Raw genomic sequence first — 14,567 nt, 5'->3', positions numbered from 1 at the left:
CCAAACCAAGTGAAGAAGGACTCATCCTGTCTTTTCTTAGTTGTCAGTCTGGTACTGACAGAAAATAAATGCTTGAGTTACACACTTGAAGCTGGAACATGCCTGTGTCTGCACAAAGGCACATGGAGACTTTTTTGCCCCCTGGTTTGAGGCACTGGGCTGGACAATGTGTAAATGTGTTGAGGAGTGTGCATCAAGTTGTTTGCCACAGACACTTCAGTGGGTTGAGAGAAGGTGGCCTCGTGTTAGAAAACAAACATATTAATTTAAATAATTACATTTATTCAACAGCTAAACTTAAATTAAGACTGATCAATAAAAAGTCAAGGATAAATATCTTGTTACTGTGAGACAGCCAGCCATTTATCTCCCCGCCTCCATTTACCCCACCATTTGTGGACACTGTTACCTCAATCTCATTTCACTACTTTACCCGATACATCCTCCTTAAGGTTGGATAAAATGGATCAATGGGTGAAAACTAATTTGGAGAACGTTTGGTAACGTGTTCTCTCATGAGGCATTCAGGGACTGGATTCCATCCTGAATGTCCTCCGGTCCCCAGTAGATGGCATCCTCTTTCCATACATAGAATTCCCACTTTTCTTCAGGCAGTGCTGGGCACCTGAGACTCTGGGACTCTATCCAGATAAGTACTTTTTTTCAGTTTAGAAAGTTCTCTGCTTCAAGGAATTTCACCAGAAAAATGTTTGTACGTCTGAAGAGTGTTTACTTTTGTAGAAAATAATCAGGAGTACTCTGTGAGCACTGAACTCTGTGAGCACTGAGCGCAGTTTCAAATCTATTTTATTTTATTTGTATAATGCTAAATCACACCATGCATTATCTTAAGGCACTTTGCATAGTAAGATCCAGATCTTACAAAATTAAGAGAAACCCAGAAGTTCCTACAACTAATATAAGAATGGTCACTGGAGCCTCCGGTAACTAAATATGAAATATGACATCTTAATATGTGATTATCCACAGAGAGATCAGGTTGAGAGAAAAAGCCTTAAAGAGATTTAGTGTTTTGGTTTAATCTTCGACCAATGACAGGAACAGTATCACAATCACAAAACACACACTTTTATTTATGAGTGATCTGTGTTGGAGATGGAGAGGAATATGCTGCGGTGGGGAATTCTTCTGAGATAAACTCTTGCACAAGAGCTTGCAAGCATGTTTACAGTCTCTTGCTGAGTGAAAATATCAGTCTTGAATAGTGAGGTGGGAGGGAGACTCAGTAAAAACATCACTGCTCACACAATATAAGGAAGCATGCTTCACTGTATGGGTGCTTGTGTGTGTGTGTGTGTGTGTGTGTGTGTCCCTGTACCTATACCTTTGTGAGGACCATTTGAAGCATAGACCCGAAAGAGTGAGGACATTTAGAAGTGTTAGTTGAGGTAAGGGTTAGGGTTAGGGATTTGTGTGTGTGTGTGTTTAAAAAACTGTTTGTGTGCAATCAGGGAACCAAATAATCCTGTTTTGGAGTCTCGTTAAGCTGAAGTGAGATGGAAAACAGTGAGAGAGGGGCTGGGCTCTGTCAGCTGTAAGAAGGTTCTTCCTCGCAGAAGCAGCCGTGGACACTGACAGACATCCAGTAGAGGGTCTGATTGAGTTTCTTTGAACCTGCTTTTAATCTGGTCATCACAATGAACTGAGGCCTGAGGTCTCCCTGTCATGTTTGATGGTTTGCTTACCTTCAATTCTCCTTAAGTGCCTTTTTTGATGAATAATGATATTTACATATTCAACAGCAATGTGTCACAGACTCAAGAGTTTTCACTGGAGCAAGTTTGCACCAAAGAACTAGTTCCTGACACTGAAAGTCTGTGGACATCTTCAAACGTTGATGTTGTGAGCAGGGTCAGTGTGATGTCATCATAAGAAATATGGGGCGTTTTTAAGGCTGATGCATATCCTAGTGGAATGCCAACCTACTTGTGAAAAATGGCTATGAATCAATAGAGACATAATTTTGTTGTCTCAATTATGATGACAGAGATAATATTTGGGTAGTTAGTTTTTCTGTTCTTTCTTTTCTGTTCTGGTTTTGATGTGTTTCTGACATGTTTGTGGTGGCGTCACAGTTTGTGTTCTTTATTTAACCATGTCTAAAGGCCAAGGTATTTCCCCGTGTCCTGAGTAGCCACACTTTAGTTAAAAAGCCTGCTCCCATAGATGGTTTAGCTGTACAAACTGCACGCTCTCTTGTTGAAGGTGTTGCACTCAGTGTTTGCAAGAAAACGCACAGGAGCAGTTGTGTGAAGGATGAATAAAATAGAGGCCACTTTCTCACCTCTACACACTTAAGTGATCCCTACTTCTAAGGAACATTACTGTCAACTTTAGGAAGCACCAAAATCCACCTTTGGAATCAGAGAGAAGATCCCATACGCACTTCACCTGAAGTATATTGTTGCCTCCCTCATCAGAGCCTTGTTCTGAGGTGACTCCCCAGTTTCCCCAGGTTTTATGTTTTTTCCTTTTTCGCTGAAGAGGTTGCAGGTGGAATAATAGGTTGTTGATCCGTGTGCCGAACTTAATCTCCTGGACTAAACTGCAGGATACAAAGGCCTCTTCGCATATTATGCTAGTTATATATTTTTCCCACCATCCATCCCTAAAATGTTCTGAAATCACTGGTCCTTCAGGTAGATTTTTCCCTTCTCGCACTCATGAACTTTCCTTCATCCTTGCGGCTCTCCCCCCCCCCTCTCCATCACTCCCTCTCATTGTGGTTCGCCCCTGTGCCCTTGACGCAGACTCCATCTATATCGAGCCTCTGTAATTATGTCAGTGTAATGTTTGTATTTATAGGCAGCGGCCACAGCGCCCTGGCAGCCGCTTTGCCACAGCTTGGAAGCATCAGTCTGATGCTGCCGGCCTGGATCTAACCAGCTTCTGAAAAGGGCTCACCTGCCACTCGACCTCCAAACAATGATATTCATGTCTATGAGAGAACCATTCTATATGACTTTTCAGACTTTGCTCACTATGATCTCTTGTTTTTATCCCACATGCATGTAAGAATGATTAGGATTAATCAATTTAAAACGAAGAATCACTTTTGCTTGACCTGGGCACAACCTGTAAATAAATGGCACCTGACAAGATGTTGAAAGAAGGCAATGATTTTTTGATTGCAACATTTTGGGGGCACTCACAACCCCCTTGTTATAGCTTGTCAACCAGTCTTATCTTCCACTGTCAGATTCTATCTTTTAAAACAAAGATTTGATCGTAAAATATTATTTTGTTGTGGTTACTTGTCCCACCTCACCTCTAGACCTCTGGGTTGACACTGTGTCAAGTGGTCACAGGCCCAAACCATCAACCTGTGTATGTGCTTGCATTCATGTCAAACACAGCTTATATAGTTGTCAACCTTCCCCCCAGCTCTCAGTCACACTCAAGAGTCATTCATCATGTTGTTCATTTAGTTTAATATGTACATTAAAATAAACTATTTACATTATGTAAAAAATGATATGTACTAGGTACATTTCAGTACATTTCTTCAAGATACAAACAAACAAGTCTTGTTGCCAATACGACTATTGACTGCATAGCCCTTTGTCAATCAGCTGGTGTTGAGATGGCATGCACTTGTGACTGTAAGACCCTGACTTCAGATGCTAGAGGACAACAGACTGACTCACAGACACGACATTCAATTCAAGCCTTCAAGGAGGACAGAATGAAAGGCAGTTTTAGAACAAAACATTGTCTCAAAGCTTATTTTTTGTGCAGTTTAAACTAACAATATAACACACAGAATAAAACTTTGATTGTCTTTTAGCCAGTGAAGAATATGGCACTCGTAAGATGTTTAATAATGTGTTATATAAGGCATCAATGGTAAAAAAACAGAAACAAATCATAGTTCTTCAAAGGAATGTCTGCTTCCAGTTGCTTCAGATGCATGTGCCTGACATGTTGAGTGGAATGTTCCTTTACAGTCTGTTGTCTATATAAACAACAATCCATATAAAAATGTAGTACCAGCTACATAGTCAAAAAATAAGTCTGAACAGAATTGATCTGTTTCTGTCATATCTGGCAATTGATACTCATTGTTTTGTGGTGTTTGTATGTGTGTGTGTATTGTCTCCCTCAACAAGAACTTTTAAATAGATTTTTTTTTTACCAATATCATTGGAAGGCATTTGGTCTGGAAGCTCCTTTTGCCACAACTAAAAATCACCATCATATTCCTATAAATATACCTGTAGGCATTACAGTGTGGTCAACAAGCTAGTGGCTTCATTATACTGTATGGCTGTTTCTCCTGCCATGGTACCACTACAGCTCATTCTCCTATAGGACCTTGTATCTATATATTTGCATAGCTTCGATCTGAAAGCTCATTGTAGGATTATGATAGTCCTTTTGTCAGGTCGCAGCCTTTAAGTCCTGCTCATCTTCGTCCCACAGGACTGTCGTTACATGTGCCTCTTCATGTGCAAGGCCAGGTGGTCGCTCCGGGAGAAGGCCCGTTCACACAGGTGACACTGGAAGGGTCGGTGCCCAGTGTGCTTGCGGAAGTGACGTGTGAGCTCGTCTGAACGCGCGAACTTCCAGCCACATCCCTCCCAGCTGCAGTGGTATGGTTTCTCCCCTGTAAACACAGACACACGACAGTGAATGAGCATGTACTTTGGATGCGTGCATGATAACAGGGGTATGAAACAATGCAGGGCTCGCCACATTCACTGTGCACATTTTACCTGTGTGCGTCCTAAGATGCGCCTTCAGGTGGGAGCTCTTGGTGTAGGTTTTCGAACAGCCGGTAAAAGTGCAGGTGTGCGTCGCGGTCCGTTTCCTCGGCCAGGAACGGCGCCCCCTCTTTGGCTTGGTTTCCATCATTTCCAGCGGGGAAGACGGAGGTGTAAGGAGGAGCCGCTGACCAGCCGCCGCTGGCTGCTGCTGCTGCTGCTGCATACTCATCGCTGCTTCTTCTGCGAACATACCCGCGAACTGGTGGTGGTGGTGCGTCCCTGTGAATGGGAGCTGCATCCCGTGCCTCTGGTGAGGGAATCCCCCTGGCGCGCTGCGGTGGTGGGAGTGGAAGCTTTGCGGGAAGGTCAGCGAGGTGGAGCCGCACACCTGAGGCTGGTGGCACTCGGAGCTCATCAGGTCGTCCGGGCTGAGCGGCGGCGTCATGCTGCCCACCGCGGCCTGCGGGGAGTTGGCCAGTCGCGGCTGCTGCTCGTAAGACATCATGCAGGACACGTTGCCCTCGTGCTTGATTTTTGTGCAGGTCTGGGGCACTAGACCCATCACAGGTCCGTATGTATCCATGGAGGCGGGCTCCACCTTAATGCTTAGGTGGTCGGGGAATAAATCCTGAGTGGTCTGGAAAGGCGTTGAGCTGATCAGGAATCTGCCCTGGACGCTAAGACTGTTCCCGGGAAGGAAGCTCGCATCCACGTCGGAGCGAAGGAGCTCCGCCATCAGACTGTTGTAAGGTGGAGGAGGGCAGTTCATGTCAGGGACAGATGTGTAGCTGGTCTGGGGCATCCCAGTGTGCTGCTGCTGCTGCTGGTACGACCCGGTCTCCTGGAGCCGATAGGAATCGGAGCCAGCTGTGTTTGCAAGAATGAATTCGAGATCCAAGAACTTATCCAGGTCCTCTTCGTCTTTTCTGCCCAGGCAGCTGCTGTCCAAGTCAACGCTGCTCATATTGGCTTTCCACCTCTGGAGCGAGGATAAGTGGACAGAATAAGTTTCAGAACCTATCAAGATCTTTTCACAGAATCATCAACACAGGGTATCACGAAAAAGGCATAAAACAGGTTTATTTAAGTCATTTAAACACAGACATTGAGTAAAACCTCAATGTCTGTGTTTAAAAGAAATGTCAATATAGAAAGAGCGCAACTTACATCTTCCCAGCTTTTCTCCTTTTGGCTGGCAAATGTAGAGATTGATGGTAAAATGGTCCCACTTAAGGCCATATCCATGCCTTGTTAAAAAGAAAAAGTCACCTTAAATGTAGAGAAAAGACTTTCTCTGTTTAAATGAAATGACCAGCGTCCGCTGAGTCTCCAGAAAAAGCTTCAGATTGCGTCGCTTTCGTCTGATGAACTGCTGCTCCTGACTCACGTGGAGCTGTGCGCCTGGAAGGAGCTGCTTTCCTTATAAATATTTTGTTCTCTGCGCGTAGCACACCAATGCGAGAATGGGGGAAGGAAGCGCGTCTAGGATGGGGACGCTGCGCACCGGCCAATCCCCCTAAATTTAGCCTTGGTATAAAAGTACGAGTTTCCCCGCGAGTCAGAGGCAGAGAGATGGTGAGAGAGTCAGAGCAGGACTGCTGTGGAATGCTGCTTCTGCTCTGCTGCGGCCAGCTACTTAACCTCGGAGAAGAGGAAACCCGCCCCTCTGTCAAAACCTGTCAGAGAGAGAGAGAGAGAGAGAGAGAGAGAGAGAGAGAGAGAGAGAGAGAGAGAGAGAGAGAGAGAGAGAGAGAGAGAGAGAGAGAGAGAGAGAGAGAGAGAGAGAGAGAGAGAGAGAGAGAGAGAGAGAGAGAGAGAGAGAGAGGACAGCCCCACTAAAAGAGAGAATAAGCACATTGACACATTGTTGATAAAAGCAGCAATGAGACTTTACACAAAGAGGAAGAGAGATTCTGCGGGTGCCATGCGTATTACGCATCTTGTTAAAGTGCGCTTTTACGCACACACATAACGCGGCATTCTTTCCACTAATTATCGCGTTCTAAAATTGTGTGGTTGATATTTTGCAATGAAGTATATGACAGCAGTGACTGTCACTGCTAAATACAATGCATCTCATGAAATGTGAAACCTCTCTCCAGTGGTCGGATCAGAATCGAGGCTTCTCCAATGCTTAATCCCCGGCTGTCTTGTTCCCGAGCGCAGGCTGCGGCCTTCAGCCACCAGGCGCCACCACGGCTTCTCTCCTACTTGATACCACCCCTATATGCAGCTGTGTTCACGCTGGTGTGAAGAGTGAGGTCTAGCCATCGTTCATCAGTGTGTTACAGTTTTTTCCTATCGTTTTCGGTCATGTACCCATACTATGGTCACTTTTCCCTATCACTTAACACAGTGGGCTTTAGAGACACACACCTCTGCATATCTGTTAACCTTTGATGCAAAATGCACTACAACAACCACACCACAAATAATGCTGCCATAACTTAACACATGTTTCCTCTCAGAACACTATGACCTAAAAAACACTAACATCTTGAAGCATTGCCAATTGCATATATAAAATGTTGCTGTGTCCTCCAGTTTGGCATAGATTTCCTGTAGTGTTGCATTGAAAAAAAGAGAAAAAACACAGACAAACACTTCTTTGGACTACAGTAATAAAGTTTGTAATATTACAGTATGACAATCCAAGCCAAGTATCTGCTGACAGTGTTCATATGTCGGTTTACCTCCCACAAAAGATGTCACAATTGAGTGTGGTAAATGTACTGTAATTGTTAATACAGTAAATACTGTAAGTGTTTTATGAGAATGCCTTATCCAGGCCTGGATATCTTCTGGGGCTATGTCCATACACCCAGCAGCCATTGCCTCTAATAGGGACATCTGGTCCTGAGGGCGGTGGTCATAGATCTTCCATCTCCACGCCGAAAAGAATTCCTCGAGTGGGTTGAGGAAAGGAGAGTAAGGCGGCAGGAAAAGTGACATCATCCTAGGATGCGCCGCAAACCACCCTGTGACTTGCCGGGAGTGGTGAAAGGCCACATTGTCCCATACAATTACATACGTTGGTAGATACTGCCTGTCTACCTCTCTTGCTGTGAGCCTTTCGTAAAGCTCATCTATGAAGGCAATTAGGCGTTCTGTGTTGTATGGGCCTATGCCGGCCTTCTGCAGCTGCAGTCCATCGTTCGAAAATGCTGCGCACATGGTGATGTTCGCACCCCTCTGGCCTGGAACATCTATCGTGGCCCTTTTCCCAATCAGGTTCCTTCCACGGCGACGTGTTTTTGCCAGGTTGAAGCCAGCCTCATCCACAAAGATGAACGCATGTTCATTCTCACTGGCTTCAAGTTCCATGGCTCTCTTCAGGAAATTAGAGAATACACAAGATACCATAAGACAAAAATGGCATAGCTTACAGTTTTGTGCAAAATCACAATCAACATGACAGTGTGTCCTGTGTTCAGTCTTACCCGGACGTATTGGTACCGGAGTTCCTTTATCCGCTCAGAGTTCCTCTCGAAGGGGACAGTGTAAAGCTGCTTCATTCGAATTTGGTGCTTTTTCAGCACTCTGGCGATGGTCGTGGTGCCAACATTCTCAATGTTGGCAAATACACCAATGTCTGCGGTGATGTTTGCACAAATTTCTCTTAGCCTTATACTAGTGTTAGCAATAACCATTGCCACTTTTGCATTTTCTTGTGGCAAAGTGAATTTTCTTCCCCTTCCACCTGAGTGGGGCAACCGTTGGGTCCTACAATAGTGAGTCAGACACAAATGCACTGATACGTCAGGGAGTTTTGGAGACTTCTCACATCACATTACTACTGTTACAAACACATCAGTCAGAATGCTGTAAATACTGTATAGTACCTGTTAGTTTGTGTGAAAACCCTCACGATTGATGCCACCGTTAATCTTGGCAAGTTCGGCTGAACCCTCAGACCAGCTTCCCTCATGGACAGACCATGATTGATTACATGGTCGATGACAGTTGCTCTGATTTCATCAGATACAACTGTCCTTGCTGCTGCTGCTCCTCTCCCTCTCCCTCTTCCTCTACCTCTCCCTCTTCCTCTACCTCTTCCTCTTCCTCTACCTCTTCCTCTTCCTCCTACTCCACCTTCACCTCCACCTCCACCTTCACCTTCACCTCCACCTCCACCTCCACCTCTTCCTCTTCCTCTGCCTCTTGCTCTTGCTCTTGCTCTTGCTGCATCCATTTTCCTATACCAACTACGTAAAGAAGTCCAAAGCAAATGCCAAAGAAGGGCCTTTTTCAACGAGGCACAAATTACATGTAAAACACCTGAGTAGGTCTTTAGCTGAGTAGGTCTTTAGCTGAAATGACCACCAGGTGTTTTGCATTGCAAAACTTATCCTCTGTGTTTTGTACAGATCATTGTATGTATTGTTGCTTTTACGTAAAAAAAGTAATTCCATGCCAATTCACCAAGAACTATGGTGCACAGGGGGAAAAAAAATCTAAATTACTGTAAAATAAAATCAATAAACTATAAACTAAATATTTTTTCTTATTCAAACATGTAACTTCATTTGTCTGTCCAAATGCAGCATCTTTCCATCTACAGTGATCTAAATTACTGATAAGTTAGGTTTTGAACAGAAAGTTCACTGTTTTGAACAGAGTATCTAAACATTGGTAAAATATGCTGTAGTTCCACAGCGTTTTGCCGGTACTGAACATTGACTGGGGCAGGTATCCATGAAATTTGGAAGAAGGCGTCATTGCCAGCATTTGTATCTTAGCATAGGGGCAAGTAACCACAGTTTGGTTCACATGGTCTACTGGTATGCTCACTGTGTGAAGTGTTTAGGGAATGTGAACATGGTTTAGGTAAATTGCCTAAAACGATAGGAAAAAACTGTAAATGCCAGCTTCAAGGGTGCAGTGTGGCTCTGGCACCATGCTCCAATCTGATTGTCATTGAAAGACACTCCATTGTTAGTAGCAAACATGGCGTTCAGACTGTGGAAACAGATGCTCAGTGAAAATGGGAGTACTGAGATTGTATGATGCCTTTAGTGATTTGATGAAAAAAAATAATTCAGACATTATGTCTCATAAGTGATATATATATTCAAATCCTCAACTTAAATAAAACTACATGGTAAAATAGGATAATAAAAGTAGAACTGTGACACTGATGCAACATCAGTAAAACAATTATCAGTAAAATCATCTTTTAGTGTTCACTGTTGATCATTGTTCCTGATGCATTTAAGTTAAGCATCATTGTCCCTAGAGTGTCACACTTACACTGTAAAACTGCTCTGTTTTAATACGTTAGATAGCTTCTTAAAATCTTTTTGCAACCTAGATTTGGAATTACTTTCCAAATAAATTTGCATATAACCAACCATCTGATGCACAATAAATGTGGCAAACAGGGTTGTATATTTGACCATGTCAGGAATCCAACCCTGCCTTCTTCTCTGCTCAGAGTGTGGGAAGCTGGGAGGGACACTATGCCAAATCTTACAGAACCCAGAACCCACTCATAGGATGTGCATGACTCAACAATCATTATTCCACTCAATATAGCACGGAAACAAACCTACGGTTAAAAGATCTCTGCTGACACATAACACCTTTCTTCAGTGTGTGAGCAGTTTCAATGAAGCCTTCAATGTCTCATAAGGAAAGAGACAGATGTATTTCTACTGTGCTAACTGTCTGTTCTTTTTGAAACGTCTCCTTTGTCAACAGACAGTTGGACAACCAGTTGGCAGCATACATGTAAAGAACAGGGATGTGTCTTAAAAAATACAGTACTTTACAGATGTAAAATGTTAATTTGAGGCGGCCTGGCCTTTAGATTAGATTAGATTAGATTCAACTTTATTGTCATTGCACAGTACAAGTACAAGTAACAAAATGCAGTTTAGCTTCTAACCAGAAGTGCAAAAAAAAAAGGAGTTAAAGTGCAGAGTATTGTGCGTATATGAAATGTAAATAAATCAGATATGTACAGTAGCAAATATATATGGAATAATACAGTATTGACAGATATTGTATGATATAAGAACTATGAGCAGTAATAAAGGAAAAAGTACAGTATTAACAGCTTTTGTATGATATAAGAACTATGAGCAGTAAGTAATATATCTGAAGTAGTACAGTATTAACAGGTATTGTATGATAAAACTTTAAGCAAGATAAATAAATGAAAATATATAAAAATATATAGATATGAATATACTATAGGCAGAATAATACAGTAGTAAAAAAAAGTGACAGTGTAGTGCAAGTGTTCAAATGTTCAGTGGTTGGAGGAGGGTGTGGGGCCGGGGGGCTGCTGCTATCACTGCGGTGCAGAGTTCAGCAGGGTGACAGCTGCAGGGATGAAGCTGTTCCTGAACCTGCTAGTCAGGGAACGGAGGACCCTGTAGCGCCTCCCAGAAGGGAGGAGGGCAAACAGTCTATGGCTGGGGTGAGAGCTGTCCCTGACGATGCTGTGCACTCTCTGCAGACATCTCTTGCCCTGGACAGCTGCAATGGTGGGGAGTGAGGAACTGGTGATGCGTTGGGCAGTTTTAACCACCCTCTGCAGTGACTTCCGGTCCGCAATAGAGCAGCTGCCATACCACACTGAGACGCAGTTAGTGAGGATGGTCTCAATGGTGCAGCGGTAGAAATTCACCAGAATCTGAGGAGACAGATGAGCCGTCCTCAGTCTCCTCAGGAAGAAGAGACGCTGGTGAGCTTTCTTGACCGGGGGTTGAGGTGTTGAGGGTCCAAGAGAGGTCCTCGGAGATATGGACACCCAGGAACTTGAAGCTGGTGACACGCTCGACCTCCGTCCCATTGATATGGATGGGGGGGGGGGGATGTGCCGCCTTTCTTCCTGAAGTCCACGATGAGCTCTTTGGTCTTCTTGGTGTTGAGAGCCAGGTTGTTGTCGGTGCACCACGCCGCCAGGTGCTGGACCTCTTCTCTGTAGGCCGACTCATCGTTATTGCTGATGAGGCCAATCACCATAGTATCGTCTGCAAACTTGACAAAAGTATTAGTTACATGAACAGGAATGCAGTCATACGTGAATAGTGAGTAGAGGAGAGGACTTAGCACACAGCCTTGAGGCACGCCGGTGTTCAGGATAAGGGTTGAGGAGGTGATAACTTTGATAGTTATCCAATTTTTTTTGGAGAACTAGCATGCGTTTTGTGGCATTCCATTATAGGTTGTCAGAGTAGATGTGCAGTAGTTATTAATCAAAGAGTTAAGTTTCTTTGCAGAAATAAAAAATAGACTGCTTTGAATATCACATATTACCAGTATAAAGCATGAAACAAAAAGACGTGTACTTTTTTATCAATCAATCAATCAATCAAATTTTATTTGTATAGCCCATATTCACAAATTACAATTCATCTCATAGGGCTTTAACAGGGTGTGACATCCTCTGTCCTTAACCCTCAGCAAGAGTAAGGAAAAACTACAAAAAACCCTTTTAACAGGGTAAAAATATGTAGAAACCTCAGAGAGAGCCACATGTGAGGGATCCCTCACCCAGGACAGACAGAAGTGCAATAGATGCCACGTGCAGGAGAACATCAGCAATAATCAAAGTCTCTAGCAGCATTGATGAAGCACAGTCCATGCTCAGCAACCATCTAGACCACGATCCACCATCCAGACCAGACGCCACTTCAGTCCTCAGTCACCGTCCACCGCCGCCCACCAGGAGGACCCATCACAAGCCACCACTGCGGTCCTGGTCCACCGCCCGTGCCCAATGCCAACGCGACACAGGGTCCGCCACCAGCACCACGATCAGCCCACATGACTCAGAATCCGCCACACTGGATCCAACACCGCGACCCCCGGTGCGCGATCCACAAACCGTAATCCATGGTGCGGCCACAGAGGCCCTGGATCTGCGGGTGATAAAGCAAAGGGATTCCGGGGAAGGGGGATAGGGATGGAGAAGAGGAAGGAGAAGCTGGAAAGAGAAGCTCCGTGTGTCATGTGTCATAAAATAGAACAAGTAACGTTCTGGCGCACTAATTAGCTCTAACTATAAGCTTTATCAAAAAGAAAGGTTTTGAGCCTACTTTTAAACGAACAGATGGTGACTGCCTCCCGAACTGAAAGTGGTAGATTATTCCACAGCCGAGGGGCTTGATGGCTAAAAGCTCTGGCTCCTACTCTACTTTTAGAGAATTTAGGGACGACAAGTAGGCTTGAATTCTGGGAGCGGAGTGCTCTAGTGGGTTTATAAGGTATTAACAGCTCTTTAAGGTATAAAGGCGCTATATTATTAAGGGCCTTGAAGGTGAGGAGGAGAATTTTAAATTCTATTCTAGATTTAACTGGAAGCCAGTGTAGCGATGCTAATATTGGAGAAATGTGCTCTCTTCTCTTTGTTCTCGTCAGGACACGTGCTGCAGCATTTTGGACAAGCTGTAGAGTCTTTAACGACTTCCTGCTGGAGCCTGATAATAATGAATTACAATAGTCCAGTCTCGATGTAACAAAGGCGTGGACTAGTTTTTCTGCATCTTTTTGTGAAAGGACATGTCTAATTTTTGAAATATTACGCAAGTGGAAAAAAGCGGTCCTAGAAATTTGTTTTAAGTGACTATTAAAGGATAAATCAGGATCGAAGATCACTCCCAAGTTCCTGACTGTTTCATTGGAAGCAAGGGCAATGTCGTCTAGCGCAGCTATATCATTAGATAATGCATCTCTAAGGTGTTTGGGGCCAAGTATTATAACCTCTGTTTTGTCTGAGTTTAATAAGAGAAAATTGCGGGTCATCCAGGTTTTTATGTCCTTGAGACATGTTCGAAGTTTAGTTAATTGATTACTTTGTTCAGGTTTTATTGACAAATATAACTGGGTGTCATCCGCATAGCAGTGGAAATTTACCGAGTGTGTCCTGATAATGTTTCCTAGTGGAAGCATATATAATGAGAATAAAATTGGGCCGAGCACAGAGCCCTGTGGAACACCATGATTAACTTTGGTGCGCACAGATGACTCATCATTAATTTGCACAAATTGGGAGCGATCAGAAAAATACGATTTAAACCAGTTAAGGGCGGTTCCATTAATGTTAATTAACTGTTTTAGTCTTTGTAATAAAATTTGATGGTCAATTGTGTCGAATGCTGCACTGAGATCTAACAGAACGAGGACAGACACAAGTCCCTGATCTGAGGCTATTAAAAGGTCATTAGTGACTTTTGCCAAGGCTGTCTCTGTACTGTGATTGGCTCTAAACCCCGATTGAAAGTCTTCATATATATTATTTTCCTGGAGAAACTCACACAGCTGATTGGCTACCACTTTTTCTAAGATTTTAGAAATGAAGGAGAGGTTAGATATTGGTCTTTATGGATCACTTCACACACACAACAGTCCCTACCTAAAAAAAGCATGCATGTGAGATCCAGAGAAGTGTAGTTATTCATCAAAAATTCCATTCACCCCGTAACAGAAAAAAGTGACCTGTATTTCTCACCCTGTAAAATAATGTCCCAAAATGTCATAAAAAAAAAAAAAAAAACTATATTGTGAGAGGCTTAGGACTGTGGGAGGAGGCTGGGTTACCAGGAGAAAACTCCAGAGGGTAAGATGCGAACACACAAACTCCACACAGACAGAAAATACATAGATAACGCATGTGACCTGTAACTTCCCATATGGAAAAGAAATACAAGAAACTTATAAAAAAATATATAACTTTCCATCACCTCCAGTTTATGTTTCATGTATTGTGCATCATATAAGTCATATATGATTTACTCCTGAAAGTGGCCACTTTTGCATTCTTTTCATACAATATAATAAAAGAATTGCATAAGAATCATGTGAGAACCATGTATGTGGAAAATAAGGAAA

The 14,567-nt window shown here is 43.4% G+C and overlaps 2 protein-coding genes across 2 annotated transcripts; both read right to left on the bottom strand.

Moving 5' to 3' along the window:
* Positions 1 to 3,435: 3,435 nt before the first annotated feature.
* Positions 3,436 to 6,322, bottom strand: LOC133961218 (Krueppel-like factor 2). Its single transcript, XM_062396261.1, has 3 exons — positions 5,895 to 6,322; positions 4,737 to 5,706; positions 3,436 to 4,627 (listed from the first exon to the last, which is right to left on the bottom strand). The coding sequence occupies exons 1-3, from the start codon at positions 5,970 to 5,972 to the stop codon at positions 4,452 to 4,454; spliced, it is 1,224 nt and encodes a 407-aa protein (XP_062252245.1). The 5' UTR covers positions 5,973 to 6,322; the 3' UTR covers positions 3,436 to 4,451.
* Positions 6,323 to 12,042: 5,720 nt separating this feature from the next.
* Positions 12,043 to 14,051, bottom strand: LOC133961333 (uncharacterized). The gene is made up of 2 exons (XM_062396436.1): positions 12,776 to 14,051; positions 12,043 to 12,598 (listed from the first exon to the last, which is right to left on the bottom strand). The coding sequence occupies exons 1-2, from the start codon at positions 13,626 to 13,628 to the stop codon at positions 12,495 to 12,497; spliced, it is 957 nt and encodes a 318-aa protein (XP_062252420.1). The 5' UTR covers positions 13,629 to 14,051; the 3' UTR covers positions 12,043 to 12,494.
* Between the last annotated feature and the right edge of the window lie 516 nt (positions 14,052 to 14,567).

Source organism: Platichthys flesus, chromosome 9 (genome assembly GCF_949316205.1).
Source record: "Platichthys flesus chromosome 9, fPlaFle2.1, whole genome shotgun sequence".
Classification (NCBI taxonomy): domain Eukaryota; kingdom Metazoa; phylum Chordata; class Actinopteri; order Pleuronectiformes; family Pleuronectidae; genus Platichthys; species Platichthys flesus.
Note: the sequence above shows the minus strand (reverse complement) of the source record. Positions and strands in the feature narration are given on the sequence as shown.